The 18,019-nt window shown below is 33.3% G+C and overlaps 1 protein-coding gene across 27 annotated transcripts in view; it reads left to right on the forward strand.

Moving 5' to 3' along the window:
• LOC132911019 (tropomyosin Per a 7.0102) overlaps positions 1-17,682 on the forward strand; it is a 42,144-nt gene extending 24,462 nt beyond the window's left edge. For 10 of the 27 annotated variants that reach the window (XM_060967323.1, XM_060967321.1, XM_060967327.1 and 7 more), the window contains 5 exons: positions 1,484-1,554; positions 3,149-3,224; positions 4,070-4,132; positions 5,338-5,407; positions 12,884-13,466. In XM_060967323.1, the coding sequence (XP_060823306.1) occupies positions 1,484-1,554; positions 3,149-3,224; positions 4,070-4,132; positions 5,338-5,407; positions 12,884-12,969 (366 nt within the window). In that variant the 3' untranslated portion in view covers positions 12,970-13,466. Of the gene's footprint in view, positions 1-1,483; positions 1,555-2,518; positions 2,590-3,148; positions 3,225-4,069; positions 4,133-4,417; positions 4,481-5,337; positions 5,408-6,569; positions 9,675-12,883; positions 13,467-14,255 lie in introns of those variants that run through there. The other 17 variants (XM_060967324.1, XM_060967311.1, XM_060967335.1 and 14 more) reach the window with 9 other exon arrangements.
• Positions 17,683-18,019: the final 337 nt, after the last annotated feature.

The raw sequence follows: 18,019 nt of genomic DNA on the forward strand, positions 1-18,019 counted from the left end.
CGTAGAATTTATTTCTATTACACAAAAAAGGATACCTTGGTGGTGATGGGACTACAAAGGAAATGTTTCAATTAGAATTACTTTTTCTCCATTGAATGGGAAGTGAAGGTGGAGGTGTTGGAGAGATTTGGAAGTTTGGTGGCTTTTTTTAAATGTAGGTAAAGGAAATTTCATTTTGTAGTATCTTGTAGCTTGGAAGATACAAATACGTTCATGTATTAATATTTTTTTACTTTTATTTTACTTGCTTTTCTTATCTCTACATCATTATACTGCTACCAAGCAATTTAGAGACTACCAGATTTTAGATTAGGAAACTGTAATCAGTTGATATTGTTCTCCTTGAAAAAATTAAGGTTCTATTAGAATGCTCTTGGAAAAATTAGTATTGCTTTCCATTTGAAAGGGAACATGTTACACGTAGAATTTATTTCTATTACACAAAAAAGGATACCTTGGTGGTGATGGGACTACAAAGGAAATGTTTCAATTAGAATTACTTTTTCTCCATTGAATGGGAAGTGAAGGTGGAGGTGTTGGAGAGATTTGGAAGTTTGGTGGCTTTTTTTAAATGTAGGTAAAGGAAATTTCATTTTGTAGTATCTTGTAGCTTGGAAGATACAAATACGTTCATGTATTAATATTTTTTTACTTTTATTTTACTTGCTTTTGTTATCTCTACATCATTATACTGCTACCAAGCAATTTAGAGACTACCAGATTTTAGATTAAGAAACTGTAATCAATTGATATTGTTTTCCTTGAAAAAATTAAGGTTCTATTAGAATGCTCTTGGAAAAATTAGTATTGCTTTCTATTCAAAAAGGAACATAGTTTCTATTACACCATTTTCCGAACTGTTCAAGTATTATAACTAGCCATTACTAATTCTTTAAAGATAGTAATTGCAATAGAACGAAAAAAATAGACATTTTTATAAAAAAATTCTCTACAAGGATTCCGCAATATCGCATAGAGAATCTCATACAAAATGTACGCCAAGAAGCTACCATCACTTCCTCTCCGCACCTAACAACTTCAAACCAAATCTTCGTACTCCAATAAATCTCTGAAAGCAGTCAGCTAGCACTAATCACCAACTCGTTACAACCAAACGCTATTCCACGTTTCCGACGAGCCATTTACTTTAGAAATTCGCCACGTTCAAGGTAGAGTTACAAAAACGAATAGAGGGGAGACTAGACTGAGTTGAGTCGATGGAAGCAACCAGACGCAAAAGGAGCGAGCTCTTTCAGTTCGTAGAGCGACATCGAGTCGGTCAGAATCACGATGATCTCGATGATGGGGCGATAATGGCGGCAAGATCGAGGCGCGAGAGCGTCGATCTTGGCCCAGATGCCTGGTCGAGACACGAGACAGGGACCGGCGAAACGGAAAGAGAAAAAGAGCGAGTTAAGGAACTGCTGGAGAGAGACAAAAACGGAACATAAAGAGAAACCGTGTGTATGTGTCGTTTATACAGGTCGCCCGTAAATTGGCCATGGTTGAGGCCGATCTAGAACGTGCTGAGGAACGTGCCGAGGCCGGAGAGTCGTAAGCATCCGTTTCTCAAAAAATCAAAACACTCACACCCACCATATTTTTCTTTTCTTGCCATTAACAATGCCTCTTTTCGAATTTCAAGTGTGCGCCAAAAAACCGCCATTTTTCCCCCCCTGTTTTTCGCTACACTTTCTCATGTGTGCATGTCCACGAGGATGTACACCTGCCACATATGTATACATACACACAGAGGCACGATTAAAGACGTTCGATGACACGTGATCACGTGTGCAACTGTCTAAACACAGATGTTTCCTAGTGTGTTCGTTTGATTGGTTTTCTTTTCGAGTTTTCTCCCAATGAAAATTCATATAGTTGTTGGTTTGGAACCAAACAGGTTCCGTGCAGTTGCGATCGATCACAATTTGTGTCGTGGATCGATCCTGTATGTCCATTCAATCGTGTTACTTTTAAAAGAGAAATCTGAGTCTGTACACTCACTTTTATGCGAGGAGAGAGAACTTGTGTAAGAAATATTGCAATTGCAAAAATATATTTACAATGTGTAGTGTAATAACGGTTGTGACTGAGATTCCTCTTCAAATTTTTGTATCCAAGAAAATCGGAATGAAAAAGTACTTAATACGATGAAGCAACTTGTGTTTCTTTTTCTACATTTTATATTTTATAAAATACTTTGTTTTAATGCTATAATTTATGAATACATTATATACTTTATGAAATTCATTTTGATTCCATTTTTTTGGATAAAAATATATTTTTATAACAGCGTTTCACTAAGATTCGAGTCACGATCGAGCAGCAGACCGTTGGAGCAATGGGAAACAAGGAGAAGCAGACTGGAAGCTGACTGTCCGCATGCATTTGCGATATAACTTTTGTTTTCTGTATTTTACTGGAATTTTTTTTCTTTTTGTTTCTGTTCATATTTTTTTTTTTTTAAGTCCTTATCATCCTTGCTTTTTCGCATGACAAGTGTGGCTGTTGATCACAGGTTGCCAGAAAACTAGTCATGATGGAGCAGGATCTTGAGCGCGCCGAGGAAAAGGCAGAACTTTCGGAAGGGTAGGTGGTTCAGTTTGTGCATGTGTCACTGTTCTCTACATTCTTTTTAATTTTTCAATGTTCATGAACAATTTCCTTCCGCTTGTCTAACAAGGACGAACGCTGGTCGATGACAAATCAATATAAAATTATAGTCTGTGATATTATTGAAAAAAATTATTTCTATACAATATTGTTGCATATGAGAAGGTTCCATATAAATTTTGAAACACCCTGTATAATATTTTTGATGCTAAATCTTTAAAATCTTAAGTGTCTTAAATTCCTTTCATGAAAAAATTGTAAAAATATCATATTTTGAATAAAAAATTTTATTTCCTTTAAAATGGCCACACTCGGAATAAGAAGATTATTTTTCAAATTAGAAATTAAAAAATTACTTGCTTAAAAAAATGTTTTAAATTCTGTGTTGAAAACAATTCAATCATTCAATTCTCAAAATTAAAACACAAAGAGCAGCGACCAGTGCTCTTCCACATACTTAAAGAAACACACACACAGGTAGGAATTCGTATTTACGACCTGGATTTGTTGTAAATGATTTTTTTTCATTTTACAGGAAGATCGTCGAGCTTGAAGAAGAGCTGCGCGTAGTTGGCAACAACCTGAAATCCCTCGAGGTTTCCGAAGAGAAGGTAAGTACTACTGACAAAAAATATATATATATCTATATATATAATCTCGAATATACATACATATACAATCTGTTTCACTTTCTCTTTCTTTCAAATTCACTGCACGTTCGCGCCGCGACCAATTTGTATCAATTCGTCTACGTCTTATAAACGTTCCTCATATACAAATGAAAGATTTTCTATATTTTTGCATATCTTGTAAATTTATATAAATTTAAAAATTAATATTATAATTGAAGTATAGAAAATAAAATTACTATTTTTTCTGTGAATACAGAAATATCCGACAGTCTAATTATAAATATTAATAGATTTATTTATATAGTAGCCTTCTTCTGTTTTTCATTTTCGAAACAATTTCACCTCTGGAAATAATAGAAGAAATAATTTTCATGTCATAAAATATCACTATAGCGATATCAGAGGAGAACAAAGAGTTCAGTTTATTAATAATCCAATCATAATTTGATTTGCCTCATAACGACGCGTCCATTTAACACTCGGCCTCTCGGTTTCCTTCGCGCGCATCAAAACCCTGGCTTCTCGAGGGACTTGCACACTGCGAAAGTTATCACGGGACAAAAGAATCGCTGTAGGAAAAACGGTGACACCATGTAAGAGAAATATCGCAAGATTTTCCACGGTAACGTGAAATGAATACACAGGTTCGCAGGGGTTTTAATGCACCGTGCTCGTTCACAAAACGTGTATAATAAACGCGAGAGATAAAAAAATCGAACAGGCGGCATAGAATTAAAAAAGGAAAAAAGAGAAGACGCGTCGGTGGATCGAGAAAAGTAAATTTCCATATTAAGATGCATAATGTTCACGTTACTGTACCATAGGCCAACCAGCGTGAAGAGGAGTACAAGAACCAAATTAAGACTCTTACCTCTCGCCTGAAGGAGGTACAAATCATTTCAGAGAGTATTTTGCATCTGATTCTTGTTTCTTTTTAGCAGAGTGTGATTTGTCGTCGCGAGTTTTCCGCCGTTTCTACTAAAACATTAACTCGTCCACCCTTTTCTCTCCTCATTTACGCTACTTTCTTTCTATAACCTTAGCCGTCATTTTTCATCTTTCTTCTTCTCGTTTTGTTTTACTTCACATATTTCTTTTTTCTTTTTTAGTTTTGTAAAGCTAACTTGAGATCGTTTTTTTTTCTCTTTTTGTTTGCGCTTGTCTAAAAATAGGCGACGCAAAGAGAGGAGACTTTCGTGGGCCAGGTGAAGATTCTGGATAGTCAATTAAAAGAGGTAAGTGCAACTCGAAACGAAAGTGGAATCCTTCGTTGCAGGATTTGAAATATTATCAATTTTTGTAAAAAAATTCTTAGACATTCTTATATCTATTATTTTGGTTTCGTTGTACAAACACTAGAATTAGCTGAATTAGCAGAATTTTATTTAGGTTTGTACATACCGTATCCTGTTGCTTCTTTCCATTAGATGCTCGTTCTTTCGTACACGTTCCCCTTTTATTTTGCACACCTTTCATTAATCCAGTTCAGGTACTGTTATTTCACATATTACGCATAAGTACAAACGAAAAGAACAACTATAAAAGATGTATATCGATTGCTCAATCCCTGATAAGCAACGAATGAGGTACGAATGTTTGGGTGTTGAGTCATCAGTAAAAAAAAATAGTTTTTTTAATTAACCAAAAATAATGTGTGCATTTAACTAACAGTTTTTCGTTATATTGTTTTCATTGGAAGTAAAAATAAAGCATGGAGTGCAATTGTACTAATAAGAAAAAATGATAATAAAGAAATCCGTCGATTTTAAAAGAATATTTTATTTTAATAATATTTCATATATATATATATATATATAATGATATTAGTAAATATTTAATAATTATATTTAATAATATTATTAATTATATTTATTAATTAATAAATATTTAATAATTATTATTCCACTCGATATTGCATTTTATTTTGATGAATTTAAATGGCATATGACATACGTATGCGTAATACTCTGTAAATTATTAGCATTGACGCATGCATAGAATTTAGTTTCCTATGTAAAAATTTTAAAATCGACGACAAATCACATGAACGTGACAAAGTACAAATACTGATCTATTCTTCTCGTTCGTGTAGGCTGAAGCTCGTGCCGAGTTCGCAGAAAGATCCGTGCAGAAATTGCAGAAGGAGGTCGACAGGCTCGAAGGTGCGTATCTCATCCAACCATTTTTCATTTCCGTTTCTCTCGTGTCATCGTACGAAATTTTCGTTTTCGAGACATTTTACTTTCTCGAACGGTCATTACGAACCTTCTTTCCAACTCTACTACGAATAGCAAGCATTTTCTTGTTTCTTTGGTACTTTAGTCTAATTTAGCATTAGAAATTATGTTCTTAGTTAGAGTAAGAAAGAGAGAGAGAACTACGAATCGAACGTTAAAAACAAGTCGAAGGGAGCAGAATATGAACAGTAAGATTGCATTCAGTTACAGTTGCGATAACCTGTTAGGGATCTATTAACGAACCATAACATCGCTTCTTTCCAAATTCACCATGCTCCTCGAGTTTGTTTGAGTGCATCCAATGATTAATAGAACCGCAGACGACAGTCAGTTGGAGTACTAGATTTATGGAAAAATCCAGCTTTTTATTTTCAACGATTTAAAATCTCATAAATATAAATTACTCCACGTTTTGATGATTCTTACAAATTGTCAAAATAATTATATCTCGATTTTTACTATTGAATAACGAATAATTTACGTAATATTATGTAATGATCCATTAAAAATATATACACTGTTGGTCATAAAGATTAGGACACTCATTTACATTTATTGGTCACTTTATTTAATCTTTCACGATACAAGATATGATATGATGCGAATGAAACGACAGATTTATGATGAAAGAAATAATGAATGAAATAAAATAGCTGAAGAATAATAAAATCACTAAAAACCAGTGAAAAGAATTCACTTTCTTTTTATGTATCTCTACGTGTCCTAATACCTGCAGCTGATAGTGTATTTGTACTTTTTACTACTTTTTTCATCATTCGGTTCTTCTTCCATCTACGAAACCATCATGCCTGTCGTTTGCTGTAAAACCTATTTCACGTATTTGCCGATTTTAATGCTAACTGCGACGACGACTTAAAACCCAAAAAAAGCGGTGACATAATCGTCATATGTTGCGTCGTCTCGTGTGACGTGTGTACATAGTTGCTCGATGATCACGACGTGTTTCATTCCTCTAACCACTGCAACCCCCGAGAGGGCATATCCGCGATCAATGAGAAAGTTGTGCGCGCTCGTCTGTGCCTTCTATGTGCGTGTGCAACCTCCCTCTAACCGGTGATCTTTACAGACGACCTTGCCGCCGAGAGAGAGAAAAACAAATTGCTCCAGGAAGAGATGGAGGCCACCCTGCATGACATCCAGAACATGTAGATCGTGTCTCGCGGCTGACAGAAACATGAGAGAAAAAAAAGTCGAGAAAAGATTTATATAAATAACAAAAACGTTGAGAATACAAAAGCATACGCAGATACTAGGGTACGATTCCTTCGGGATTAAAGGAACAAAACAGAGATAAAAAGAATAAAAAGTAAATACTGTAAACAGAATTCGAAAGGGGTGAGGGTCGGAGAACGAACGAACGAACGAACATCGAAAGTTTTTTGAGGTTCGACGATATTTATCGAAATATCGTTGGGAAACAAAAAATACACGCTGTGCGACACGAGTGCTTTCGTAAACGTTTCGCAAAACGTTGAAAAACTTTTTTTTCTTTTCTTCCTTCCTTTTCTCTTTTTCGTCGAAAAGAGAGGATATACTTTACACTTTATATACTTCTGCTGCGCACGCTTTTCACTCGAACTATCGTTTCTTCGTCTTTGTCATTTGGCAAAGGATAGAACGGTGGTTCAAGTAAAATGTATAATGTATAAAAACAGAAATGTAGGGTGTGCGGTTTGTCAAAGGGACTGGGAGATAAAAAACTCCCTTTGTCTTCTGTGTTTCTTTTCTTCTTTTTCTTTGAAATTTTTTCGTTTCTTGCCAAAAGATATCTTTCACCGCTATCTTCTTTTTTCTTTTCTTCTCTGGTGATGCTTGCTTTTAATTCGACTGTCGATCAGTATGATTAATTTCAATACTATTGAGTGTCTTTTAATTCCCTACGAGGCGAGTACTGTAAAAGAGAATCGCGAGTGAAGACATAGGAAACAGAGTAAAAAGGGCAACCGATCAAAGCGTGTACGTCAAGGAAGAATTTTCTATCGAGTTTGTCAGGTATTTTCCACCTGTTACGTCCTATCACGTATCGTAGTTTCCGAGGTTCACGTCCGACCCAATTTGATTTACAACCAAACGTTCGTAAGACATCGCGAGATTTATACCATTCTACTTTTTGAATTGATCTATTTTACTGAAAATTCTATTCTTCTGTATTTTGATTTTTATCTTGGTGTACATCAGATAGTTATATAGCTTTTATATAAGCAGTATTAAATAGAATAATTAGTGGCTCAGACTGCTCAATTTGTTAATTAATGCACGTTTCAATGACAATCATAAAAAGTTTCAATAAACATATTGGAACGACTTTAAAAAAAATGTTTGACAAATTCGACCACATAAATAAATTTTTCCTCGACGTAGGACTATTGTATGAATTGGCAGCAAAAGGACGAACATGACCATTGTTCGTTGCTTTTTGTCGTTAACGTTTTATAATTCCCTGGGGCTCAGCATGAAAAAGGAACGTCCTTGGCCTTCTTCCACTGCTCGTTCGTTCACTGATGATAAATCTTAAATGCTTCTAAGAGACGCTCACTGCCAGCTAAGTGATATCTTCGAGGAACAAATCCAACATTAAGCTCGTATTTGCGCGTGGTTCAGCCAAAAAGATACTAGTATTAATCTCACTGGTTAAAGCTTAGAATTTAGCAAGGTATACGTCAGGAATAAGAGATATATAGAAAGAAACCGCAATATATGTTAAAAGTTTTTGTATATTTGTAGTTTCAATCGTATATTAATATACATGTATGATGATACAGAGCACTTCAGAATATATGGTCCAGTTCAAAGGGAAGGAGATTATTTATATATAATTATGCACGAAGCGTGGAACAAAAGTCTGCTGAAAATTTTTAAGAGACTCTTATTCTATGTTTTTTATTTAACTGCTTGTGATTCTGTGTTGAATTGAATTTTATATAACGTTAAAAAGTAAATGAGAAATATGTTAAATTAAATAACTTGAAAATATTTAGGTTTTAATTTATATTGTTATTTGTATCATTATTCAATGTTGAAGTTTTAATTTTAAATTTAATAGGCAGATTTGTATTTTTATTTGATAGAAACATGTCAACATAGATACATATAAAAATGCATTCCAATTTTCTACATTTTTTAAAAGCATATTAACTATAAACTATTTGATATTAAATATCAAAAGCTACTTGAACCGCAGAGTGAATTTTTCAAACAGAATCTCCTTCTCTAATTTTCTACTACGTGTTCCCCAAGTACTCAATGCTTAATCACATAAAGATTATTGGACAAAATGCGATCTTGGAAACTTCCTCGTAGAAAAGGGTGAACTTGCAATCGCAATTAACGCAGCAATCATTAGAAATAAAAGAACGAGCAAAATACGTTCGCAAAAATCGTGTGTCCTTCTAGTTCACGCTGAGCCACTCGACGTTTACCGATCGTGCCTGGATTAATCCTTTATTGTAATCATTCTCTGGCCAATAGAAAACGAAAAAAAGAGAAGGAAAAAAAGAGGAAAAGAAAGAACGAGAGAATTTCTATTTCATAGCGCGTAACTTCATCTTATGCGATTGTTCATTGCCGCAGTTAATTGATATCGTTAATTAATATCTACATCCGTATTAAGACCACCTAATTCGAAGGTGTGTCATAGTTAATTCCACGTGAAGCATTCCCCCCTCTTTATCATCGTGAAGAAGAAACTGCCTGACCATCTTTTACGTATCTAATCCCCTGGGTGATTCTCGTTCATTGTAGCTTGTCGGATGTCGTGTCGAGATGAATTTAGAAAGTTTTCTCAACTTTGTAAAAGTATTAAGTATTAGGTAATCCCGTAAGTAATGCAGTGTCTTGAAAGTTGGATTTATAGTATATATTTATAAAATATATTTATATTTTATTAAGGATATGAATTGCCACTTGTCACGTTAAAAATGTGATAAATGAAGAATAGAAAATTAAATGAAAAAATGGCAATTGAAAACGTTCCAGCAATAAGGAACTCTACTTCCTAATAGAGTTATGTAAACCAGTAAAAATCAGCTCAAAATTAAATCACCTCTTCAAACTTGCTATAAATTCATAGTCAAGTAATAAACATTTTCATTGTTGAATATACAAAGTCCTTCTATTGTAAAAAATAAGAGGAATATATCAGTGATTAATTATTATGAACAAATAATAATTATTGTTTTTCACTTGAAACAATGATGCCACATTTACTTACGGAATGACCATTTTGAAGAATAGTTGGTGCAATAATTTTTTTGTATAAATCGATTAATACGTTGGTATGCTAACTAAATCTTTGTAGATACAATACAATGTATATTTGGGTTTTTCAAAATCTCGGGAAGACATCCGAAGAAATTAATGCGCGTCCAGCGATCGAAAACGTCACGAGTTATTCTATAGAGAGAGAACGATAGTGAAAAAGAGAGAGAGTGCGTGTGAGAAAGAGTAAGAGGTCATGCTCTTACTCTCTAATTATGAAAAACGAAGAAAGCACAATATTTACGATTCCATGCGTCCTACCGTTAACGATAATGACATTTCTTTGTTATTCCCGTTTTTTTTTCTTTTTTTCGAGAAAATGCCAATAGAGCGAAAGAGCATGAGAGGGAGAAAAAGGTGGAATGAATGAGAAAGTGAGAATGAGTGCGACAGAGAAAATGCATAAAAAAGGAAACGCAAATACTTGAGTTCACACTTGAGAGTTTTAGTTTATTAATTTACTTAATATTAATAAAAAAAACGAATGGAACGATAATAACACTAATATCATTGTAATGATTATTATATATATTGCTATTATTATAAAACTGTTTGTAATATATATTTTAATTTTGAAAAAACAGCGTGTCGTTTGTTTTTGTGCGTCTCTGTATGAGTGTTGACTTTTTTTTTTTTTTTTTAATTTGATCTTCAACAAAGCGTTAATTCCCGATTTCTTAACAAAAATAAAAAAATCTACTGACCATCAACTGTGTGTACAACGCGATATAACACACGACGCTGCCCGTTGTGTTAGCTGTGCGTAGTTGTTGCATGCCACAATACACAAAGGAGAACCAAAATGTGTCCATGGTACGTATCCAAAATCATTGTGGTGAGTAAACTCGCTTGTTATTTTATTTGCTAGTCTTTCAATTTTTCAACTACAATCCCGTTGTCCAGCATGGCCCATCCCTATCCTATGATAATCGTCAAACTTTCGACTGTTTATTCGGAAGACATGTCCGATCATAGTAAGTGTATTCGTAGTTTCTACAGATGTACATAGTATAAAGGTCTTTCTCTAGTCGAAGTAGTGATGATTCAGAGAAACATAATATGTAGTGATGTAACCACTGCTTTTCTCTGGACCGTCCAAGTTCTCTTAAATAGAGAACGCGGCCTTGAGGAAAGATTTTTATGACGCCATATTTGTTTCCTTCGAATCGATGCCATTTTAATTAGGCTCTCGTATTTTTAGAAATATATAGAATACTGAACTTTTTTTAATAACTTTTAACAACTTTGTACTTCCTTAGAAAAAAAATGTAGAATTATAGAAAATAGCCTCTCTCGTTGTCACTTAAGGAACATGTATAGTAGAGATTCTGCATTTCCAACCTATGAGTCGCGATCCCGAAAGATTGTAAAGTGTTTCCTAGGAAATTGCTAGTCGATTTCAATTGAAAATTTTTGGCACTTATTTACTTCAGTATAGCAACAGTATTTTTATATTAAATAAAAATTGGAAAGTAAAAATAAAATAAAAGTTGACTTTACCTTTGCAATTTTTATTATTATAATATATCATTTAAAAATAAAATAAAAATTGGCTTTACCTTTGCAATTTTTATTATTATAATATATCATTTAAAAATAAAATAAAAATTGGCTTTACCCTTGCAATTTTTATTATTATAATATATCATTTAAAAATAAAATAAAAATTGACTTTACCTTTGCAATTTTTATTATTATAATATGTCATTTAAAAATAAAATAAAAATTGGCTTTACCTTTGCAATTTTTATTATTATAATATGTCATTTAAAAATAAAATAAAAATTGGCTTTACCCTTGCAATTTTTATTATTATAATATGTCATTTAAAAATAAAATAAAAATTGGCTTTATCTTCAAAAAAAATTTTTTAGCGTTTATTTATCAATATAATCTTCTTTATATGTAGAGAGAGAGAGAGAGAGTGGAGAAGTTGTAAATTATTTGTCTATTATAAAGAGGATCGCGATTCGATAAAGATTAGGAAACACTGATACAACTAAGAATCATCTTTCTTTATTCCTCAAATTTAAATCATGCATTCATATTTCATACACATCGCGTTACATCAGCATCATAAACTATAATTCAAACTCCATGGTCTACAAGCAGCTGTCAGAGATACACGAGTCTCATCCATCTTTACTAAAACATCCAAGGAAGAACAGATTGAATTTGCTCCAAAGTCCACTTCCTGTCCAACCAACGCTTCATAGCTCTCTAACGATTCTCAACAGCTTAGCGCTACCTTCTTAGAGCTTAGATCTGCTCGGACACTTACTACTACTACTGTCGAGTAGATATCGAAGAGTTTGCAAATTTTCTTCGAAATAACATTGCGAATGCTTGCAGATGAAATGGTGGCTGAGAAGGAGAAATACAAGGAAATCGGAGACGGCTTGGATCAGGCATTCATGGAACTCTACGGCGTCTAACGTGCCACTAACCAACCTCTTTAACGCTTCGACCAAACAAATAAAAAAATATATATATATTCATATATATACCACCAAAATTTCAAACTTTCTCACAATCTCGCTTGCTCTTAACACGTACTCCGTAAGTTACTTCTCGAGCTTAACCTGCTTAACTAACGACTTCGAGGCTCTAATTTGCCACAAGACAGCATTTTTCCATGAAAGTGAAATATCGATGTCCCTTACTGAACCGAGACAATGGAGATTTAAGGACGCATTTTACCGTCATGAATATCATTTTTTTCACCTTAACTCTTTGTTTTTTTTTCACAATTATTCTATCTTTTATTGTATCTATTTATAGAAGATTTTTGTCAAATTATTTTTGGACAGTACAATTAAAATAAAAAAAATGTTTGATACAGAAGGAAATGGTGTAAACTTATCATAATAGATACATATAAACAAAGAGTTAAAAATCAAACATTGTTTTGTCACCGAAATGCATTTTTTATTACCATCAGATCATTTTCACATCAATATTTTCATACATTAAGTATGCGTAAAGGCGATGGAGCAATATATTCGCTTTTTACTTTTTAGGATAATACAAATTATCTTCTATGTATATATATAAGTGTAACGATAAATGTTTTATTAGTTGCTGAATCTGATAAATTTCTAATGAAGGCATTGTTTATTTCAGACGAGCTTGTACACGAGAAAGAAAAGTACAAATACATCTGCGACGATCTGGACCTCACCTTCACCGAGTTGATCGAAAAGAATTAATTGATAATCGGCGATCGTATGTATCCGACGACTGTCGAAATGATTGGCGGCTCTTCGTGCATCCGACAAACGCGGTGTACTATGGAGATCATTTTGTAAAACCGACCAATCCGCTTACGTTATCGTTATTATCACTTACACTTGTATCTCAAATTTGTTGCATCTGAAACAAATACGTTCCGCGTTCCTTCACGTCCAATTCCTCCTTTTCGTTTTCTTTTTTTTATTTTACCCGGTTAACACCTTGGTTTTTTCAATTATTTATCGCTTACGATCTTTCCCCCTCCCTTTCCTTTTTTTCTTCTTTATTCATTTTGTAAATCATACTCTAGATTACGATTAATCAAATCACTCGTTTATGATAATTCCGATTTTACGACAAAACGTATTCGGTAAGTACTCATATTCGGCGATACAGAAGTTTCTTAATGACTGTGAAGCGCATTCGTCGATCATTGTAACTAAGCAAACAGGCAAATAAAAATTTAGCCCTGAAACTACCGTCTTATTTTATTTGTTAACTATTTTATCGTAGATCATGTTCTAAGAAAGAATGTTTTTTTTTCAATACTTATTGTGAGATTTCAATAAAAATATTCAAATTACGAGCATCTGTATTTCTTCTCAAACCCCTACATAAAATCCTACCCCTTTTAAACCATCACTTATTAACAATACTAATATACTAACAAATAATAATAATGGTCTGAAGCCATGAAAAACTATTGTAGATTTAATTACTCTTGTAATTTTAAGTTATAAGTTATAATAATTGTAAGTTATCTCGGATAAAGATGTAAGAAACCCACAATTCCTAAGCAAAATGGTGAATCTATGGTTAAGATAGTCCCTTTACTAAATTAATAACATCCTCTCTCTCTCTCTCTTTCTCTCTAACAAGATGATGATTGTTAAACTGCGGATTTTTATGTATAGCTAAATACATTTCCTTTGTTTAGGCATTTTACACATATTAATATACTTTAATATTATAGTATTTCCAATGCACCTTGAGCATTGAATATTGGCAGAGCAATTTGTTTCATCTTCTAAATATTATGATGAAAAGTTTCCTTTGGAACTTTTGTATACTTTTGCATCTGTCGATTCGGGTGTAACAAATGAAATGAAGAAAAGAATGCTCTGCATTATGAGAAGAAATTAAAATCATAAAATAAGTTAAATACATAAAAATCCGCAGTGTAGTGACGGTAAAAGGTACCCAAAAACTAACACAGGATCTAACATTCGACTAGTGCCACGTAACCCTCCCTTTTGCATTGCAGACGTGGTGGTAAACGAGCGCTGTAAGTACAAAGCGATCGCCGACGAAATGGATCAGACGTTCGCCGACCTGGCCGGATATTAGCAGGCGGGCTAATTCTCTGATGAAATGTGTATACTTCATGTGTACACATACATGCGCGCATATACACTTCTCTGAATACATGTATCGTTTTAAAATGAGAAAGGGAAACAAAATATGAAAAAGGTCACGCTACGTTTAAAGAAACACTGCCAGCACGCGGATCCTTCGATGCACGACGCCCAGAGAAACCTTGATTGTTGATCAGGACGAAGAGGACGCAACGCCAGGCGTCTTCTGCAGACCCTACACAGCCCAAGACGCTCGATGGATTATGGAAACAGTCGGTTAGATTGTGTTTATTGGTTTTTCCTACGGTTATTTTATTTTTTAGATTTTGGCTGAGAAAAAGCAGGTCTAAAAGAAAAGATCAAAATAATTTTAACGAAGAATGTTGGAAATACAAGTTGAAGATAGTTATTCGTCAGTTTGACTTTCTAACAGCTATTTGATTCTGCAAAGTTTGGTTAAGGAAGTAGGAAGATAATGGTGATTTTAGATGGATGATGGGGAAATAAGTTGAGGATACTCATTCGTCTAGTGATTTTTCGATAGTTACCTTATTTTGCAGCATTTGTTTGCAACGGTGAAAAAGAAAACGAATAGATGGAGAGAATTTGAAATAATTTCAATGAAGCACGTTCAGAATAGAGGTTAAGCACACTTGTTTGTCAATTTGATTTTCTAATAGCAACTATTTTCATTTACAGAATCTGATAGAAAGAATAAGCATGATTTTATATTTAAAATATTTGACATAGGAATGGGCGGCAGTTTGAAAATCGTATAACAGGTTTCAGTGTGACGTTCATTCGTGATTAAAACGCAGTATTAGAATCTCAATCTAAAGTAATTTAAACGAAGGAAACACTCAGAATATCATTCGGAGGAGAATGAATCTGTTAATTCACAATGATCGAAGAATATTTTTTGTTTCCTTTTTTTTTCTAGGTCCTTAGTACGTGAAAAAGAAAGATATTATTTTTATTTAACTTTCGTTCAACCCTAGATTCGAATAATATGATTTATTATTCATTTATTGTTTCGTTTATTAACGACAACTAGAATCTAGATTTAAACGGTCATATACGTAGACCGAATTTCTTCCCTGTCTCTTTACTATTTCTATTCTATTTATTTTACACGTATTTTATATTATCAATTCCGTTCTTCCGTTAGTTTTTAACTTCTATACTTCATTTTATCATTGAAATTAGAAACGATTGACTAATAGATCAATCAATACATTTTTTCAAACATTCCTTCCATTTTCAACTTTATGCATTTAAAAAACTATTAACAACAAGTATCAATATCGGTGCTCTATAGCTGTGTAGGCGTTCTTTCATCCAGTTCATCCTTAATCGCGAATCCTAACCACCCACACCCACGTAGACGGTCCTGTATCCATCAGCAACGCATTTAATCGCGAAGTTCAGCTTGTGCAGCCAGATTGATAGTTATTCGTCTCGCGTACTCACCATTAAGTTTGTCGTGAATTGAGAAGCGGCTTACTTCGTGCCAAGGGATGGCGGTAACTTTCGTGTATAATCGAGATACTGTGCAGAGAGATAACCAACGTTTGATACTCGGCAAATGAAAAGAAACGAAATAGGGAGATTAAAAATTTGAGAAAGAAAGTAAAGTGGAAAGTTGGTCGAGCGGACAAAATAATTGGCGGATTTTTAAAAGAAATATTTGTCGTCGTCGAGTGTGGATGTATAATATAGCCAAATCGTTAAAAACAATTAGGAACAAAAGGTGTGAAAAAGGATTGTTTGAAGTTGAACGAATAGTCAAAAACAGCCACATCGAGTATATAGAACATGAATAGGAACATTGGACAAACTATTTTCGCAATCTTATGAATTGTATTCGAATATACGTTGCAGGTTATAAGTATTAAGATATTAGATCTATTTGATATATTTATTGGAAAATTCTTGATAATAAATATCAGTTTCATAAAGTTTGTTTTATTTAATGTTACAAGTAGACCACGGATTTTTTAACATTTATGTTACATTTAAAAATGCAAAAAAGGTATATAGTTAGATCGACTTTCACGGTTATGTTCATAACGATATGAATTTGTATAAAGATTCAGGGTCCAATCATATTTAGATTTATAATAAAATAATTTGAAAATAGAAACAGTAGAAAGCATTGAATTTGTCAGAAATTTAAATATCATGCGTGTCTTAATACTTGTGACTAGCAGTGTATATTAGTAGAAAAGAGGACAAACTGTTTGCTTCGTGTGTTAAGTTCGTTCATATCGATGTGGTTAGGCAGTGCGGTCTATCGATCGATATAGTCTGTCTGACATCGGTTGACCTCTCAAGGCCATTTGTATCTAGAGCAATCCCCACTACACTCGCAATCAGTTTACTTGGTATCTCTCTCCTATTATTTTCCAGGAAGAATGGGCCAAGTTTCTAATTAAATTACTCGCTGAATCTTGTTTCCTAATAATGTGAAATGTGTTTGTAGAGAATTTAAGTGGAAGAAACGTATTTTAGAATAAAAAATAAATGGTCTTGAATATTCCATAGATTTTGGACAGACTCTAATGTCAATTTAGAGTTAAAATTCGTTATATTTCGCGATCTTTAGCGCCTGCTTCTTTGCTTTCGCAACTCGTAAACTTACGAGACTGCCACGCGTTTCGGTTGACACAAGCAGCTTTTATGTTGGATGTTTCGCTTAGACAAAAATGAATTTCGCCAAGAAAGATTGTACTGTTTTATGTTGATGAATTAAAATTTGTCTACCTTTTAATTACTCTGGAATTCTTTTTATCAACGTCCACATAACATGTTTCTATCCACAGATTACTATTAAATATAAATTAAATATGAATATTAATTTTCAATTAGTATTAACGTTAAAGGAGAGTTCTTGGTAATTAAAAGGTAAAGAATAAGAAAGTAAAGAAAGTGATAACGAATTGATAAGATTAAGAAACGCTCTTGGTATGTTTAACATTTTTAAAGACTGAAGTTTTTCAGTTTCTTGGTAACTAATAAAAGAAAAATGAGATATTGCTGAAATCTAATTGCGAAGAGCTTTATAGCAGAGTTGGGCATTATTAAGATGAATCTTTTGAATCATTCCATAAATATAAATCATATATCACTGCATTTCTTCGTGTAAATGCATTTTAATCGCTTTTATGCTCAATTTTTTCACGTGTTCAACCATTCAGTAGAATTTTACCCAAATCTGTTTTAAAATGGGCCCAACTGAGAACGTGCACTTACCACTGCGATACCAGTCCTACGTAACAGTTAACCTTTTACTGTACTTATATCACTTTCAATAAATGTGCATTTTTTATACTTGAACGCAGCGTTATCTTATTTATCTTTGATTTACAGCAATTGCAAGCTTTTTCTTTTGCAAGAGGATTTCCTTATATTTTGAACAACCGCACTGCTCTGTTTCTATAAACTTTATCATAACATTGAATTATTTGAAAAAGGACTCAGATTACAGCTACTGATCACACCAGACGATATAAGACATCAAATATTCTGTCCTTACAAAATCTATAAAAATAAGACTTCAATCTGAATACTAGTTAAGATAATAGTCAAGAAACAGAAAAGAAAGATCTGTAGCGTTTACATTTTGAATGTAACAGAAAAGAATAACGAATATGGTATGTAAAATATAATAATC

Source organism: Bombus pascuorum, chromosome 9 (genome assembly GCF_905332965.1).
Source record: "Bombus pascuorum chromosome 9, iyBomPasc1.1, whole genome shotgun sequence".
Classification (NCBI taxonomy): domain Eukaryota; kingdom Metazoa; phylum Arthropoda; class Insecta; order Hymenoptera; family Apidae; genus Bombus; species Bombus pascuorum.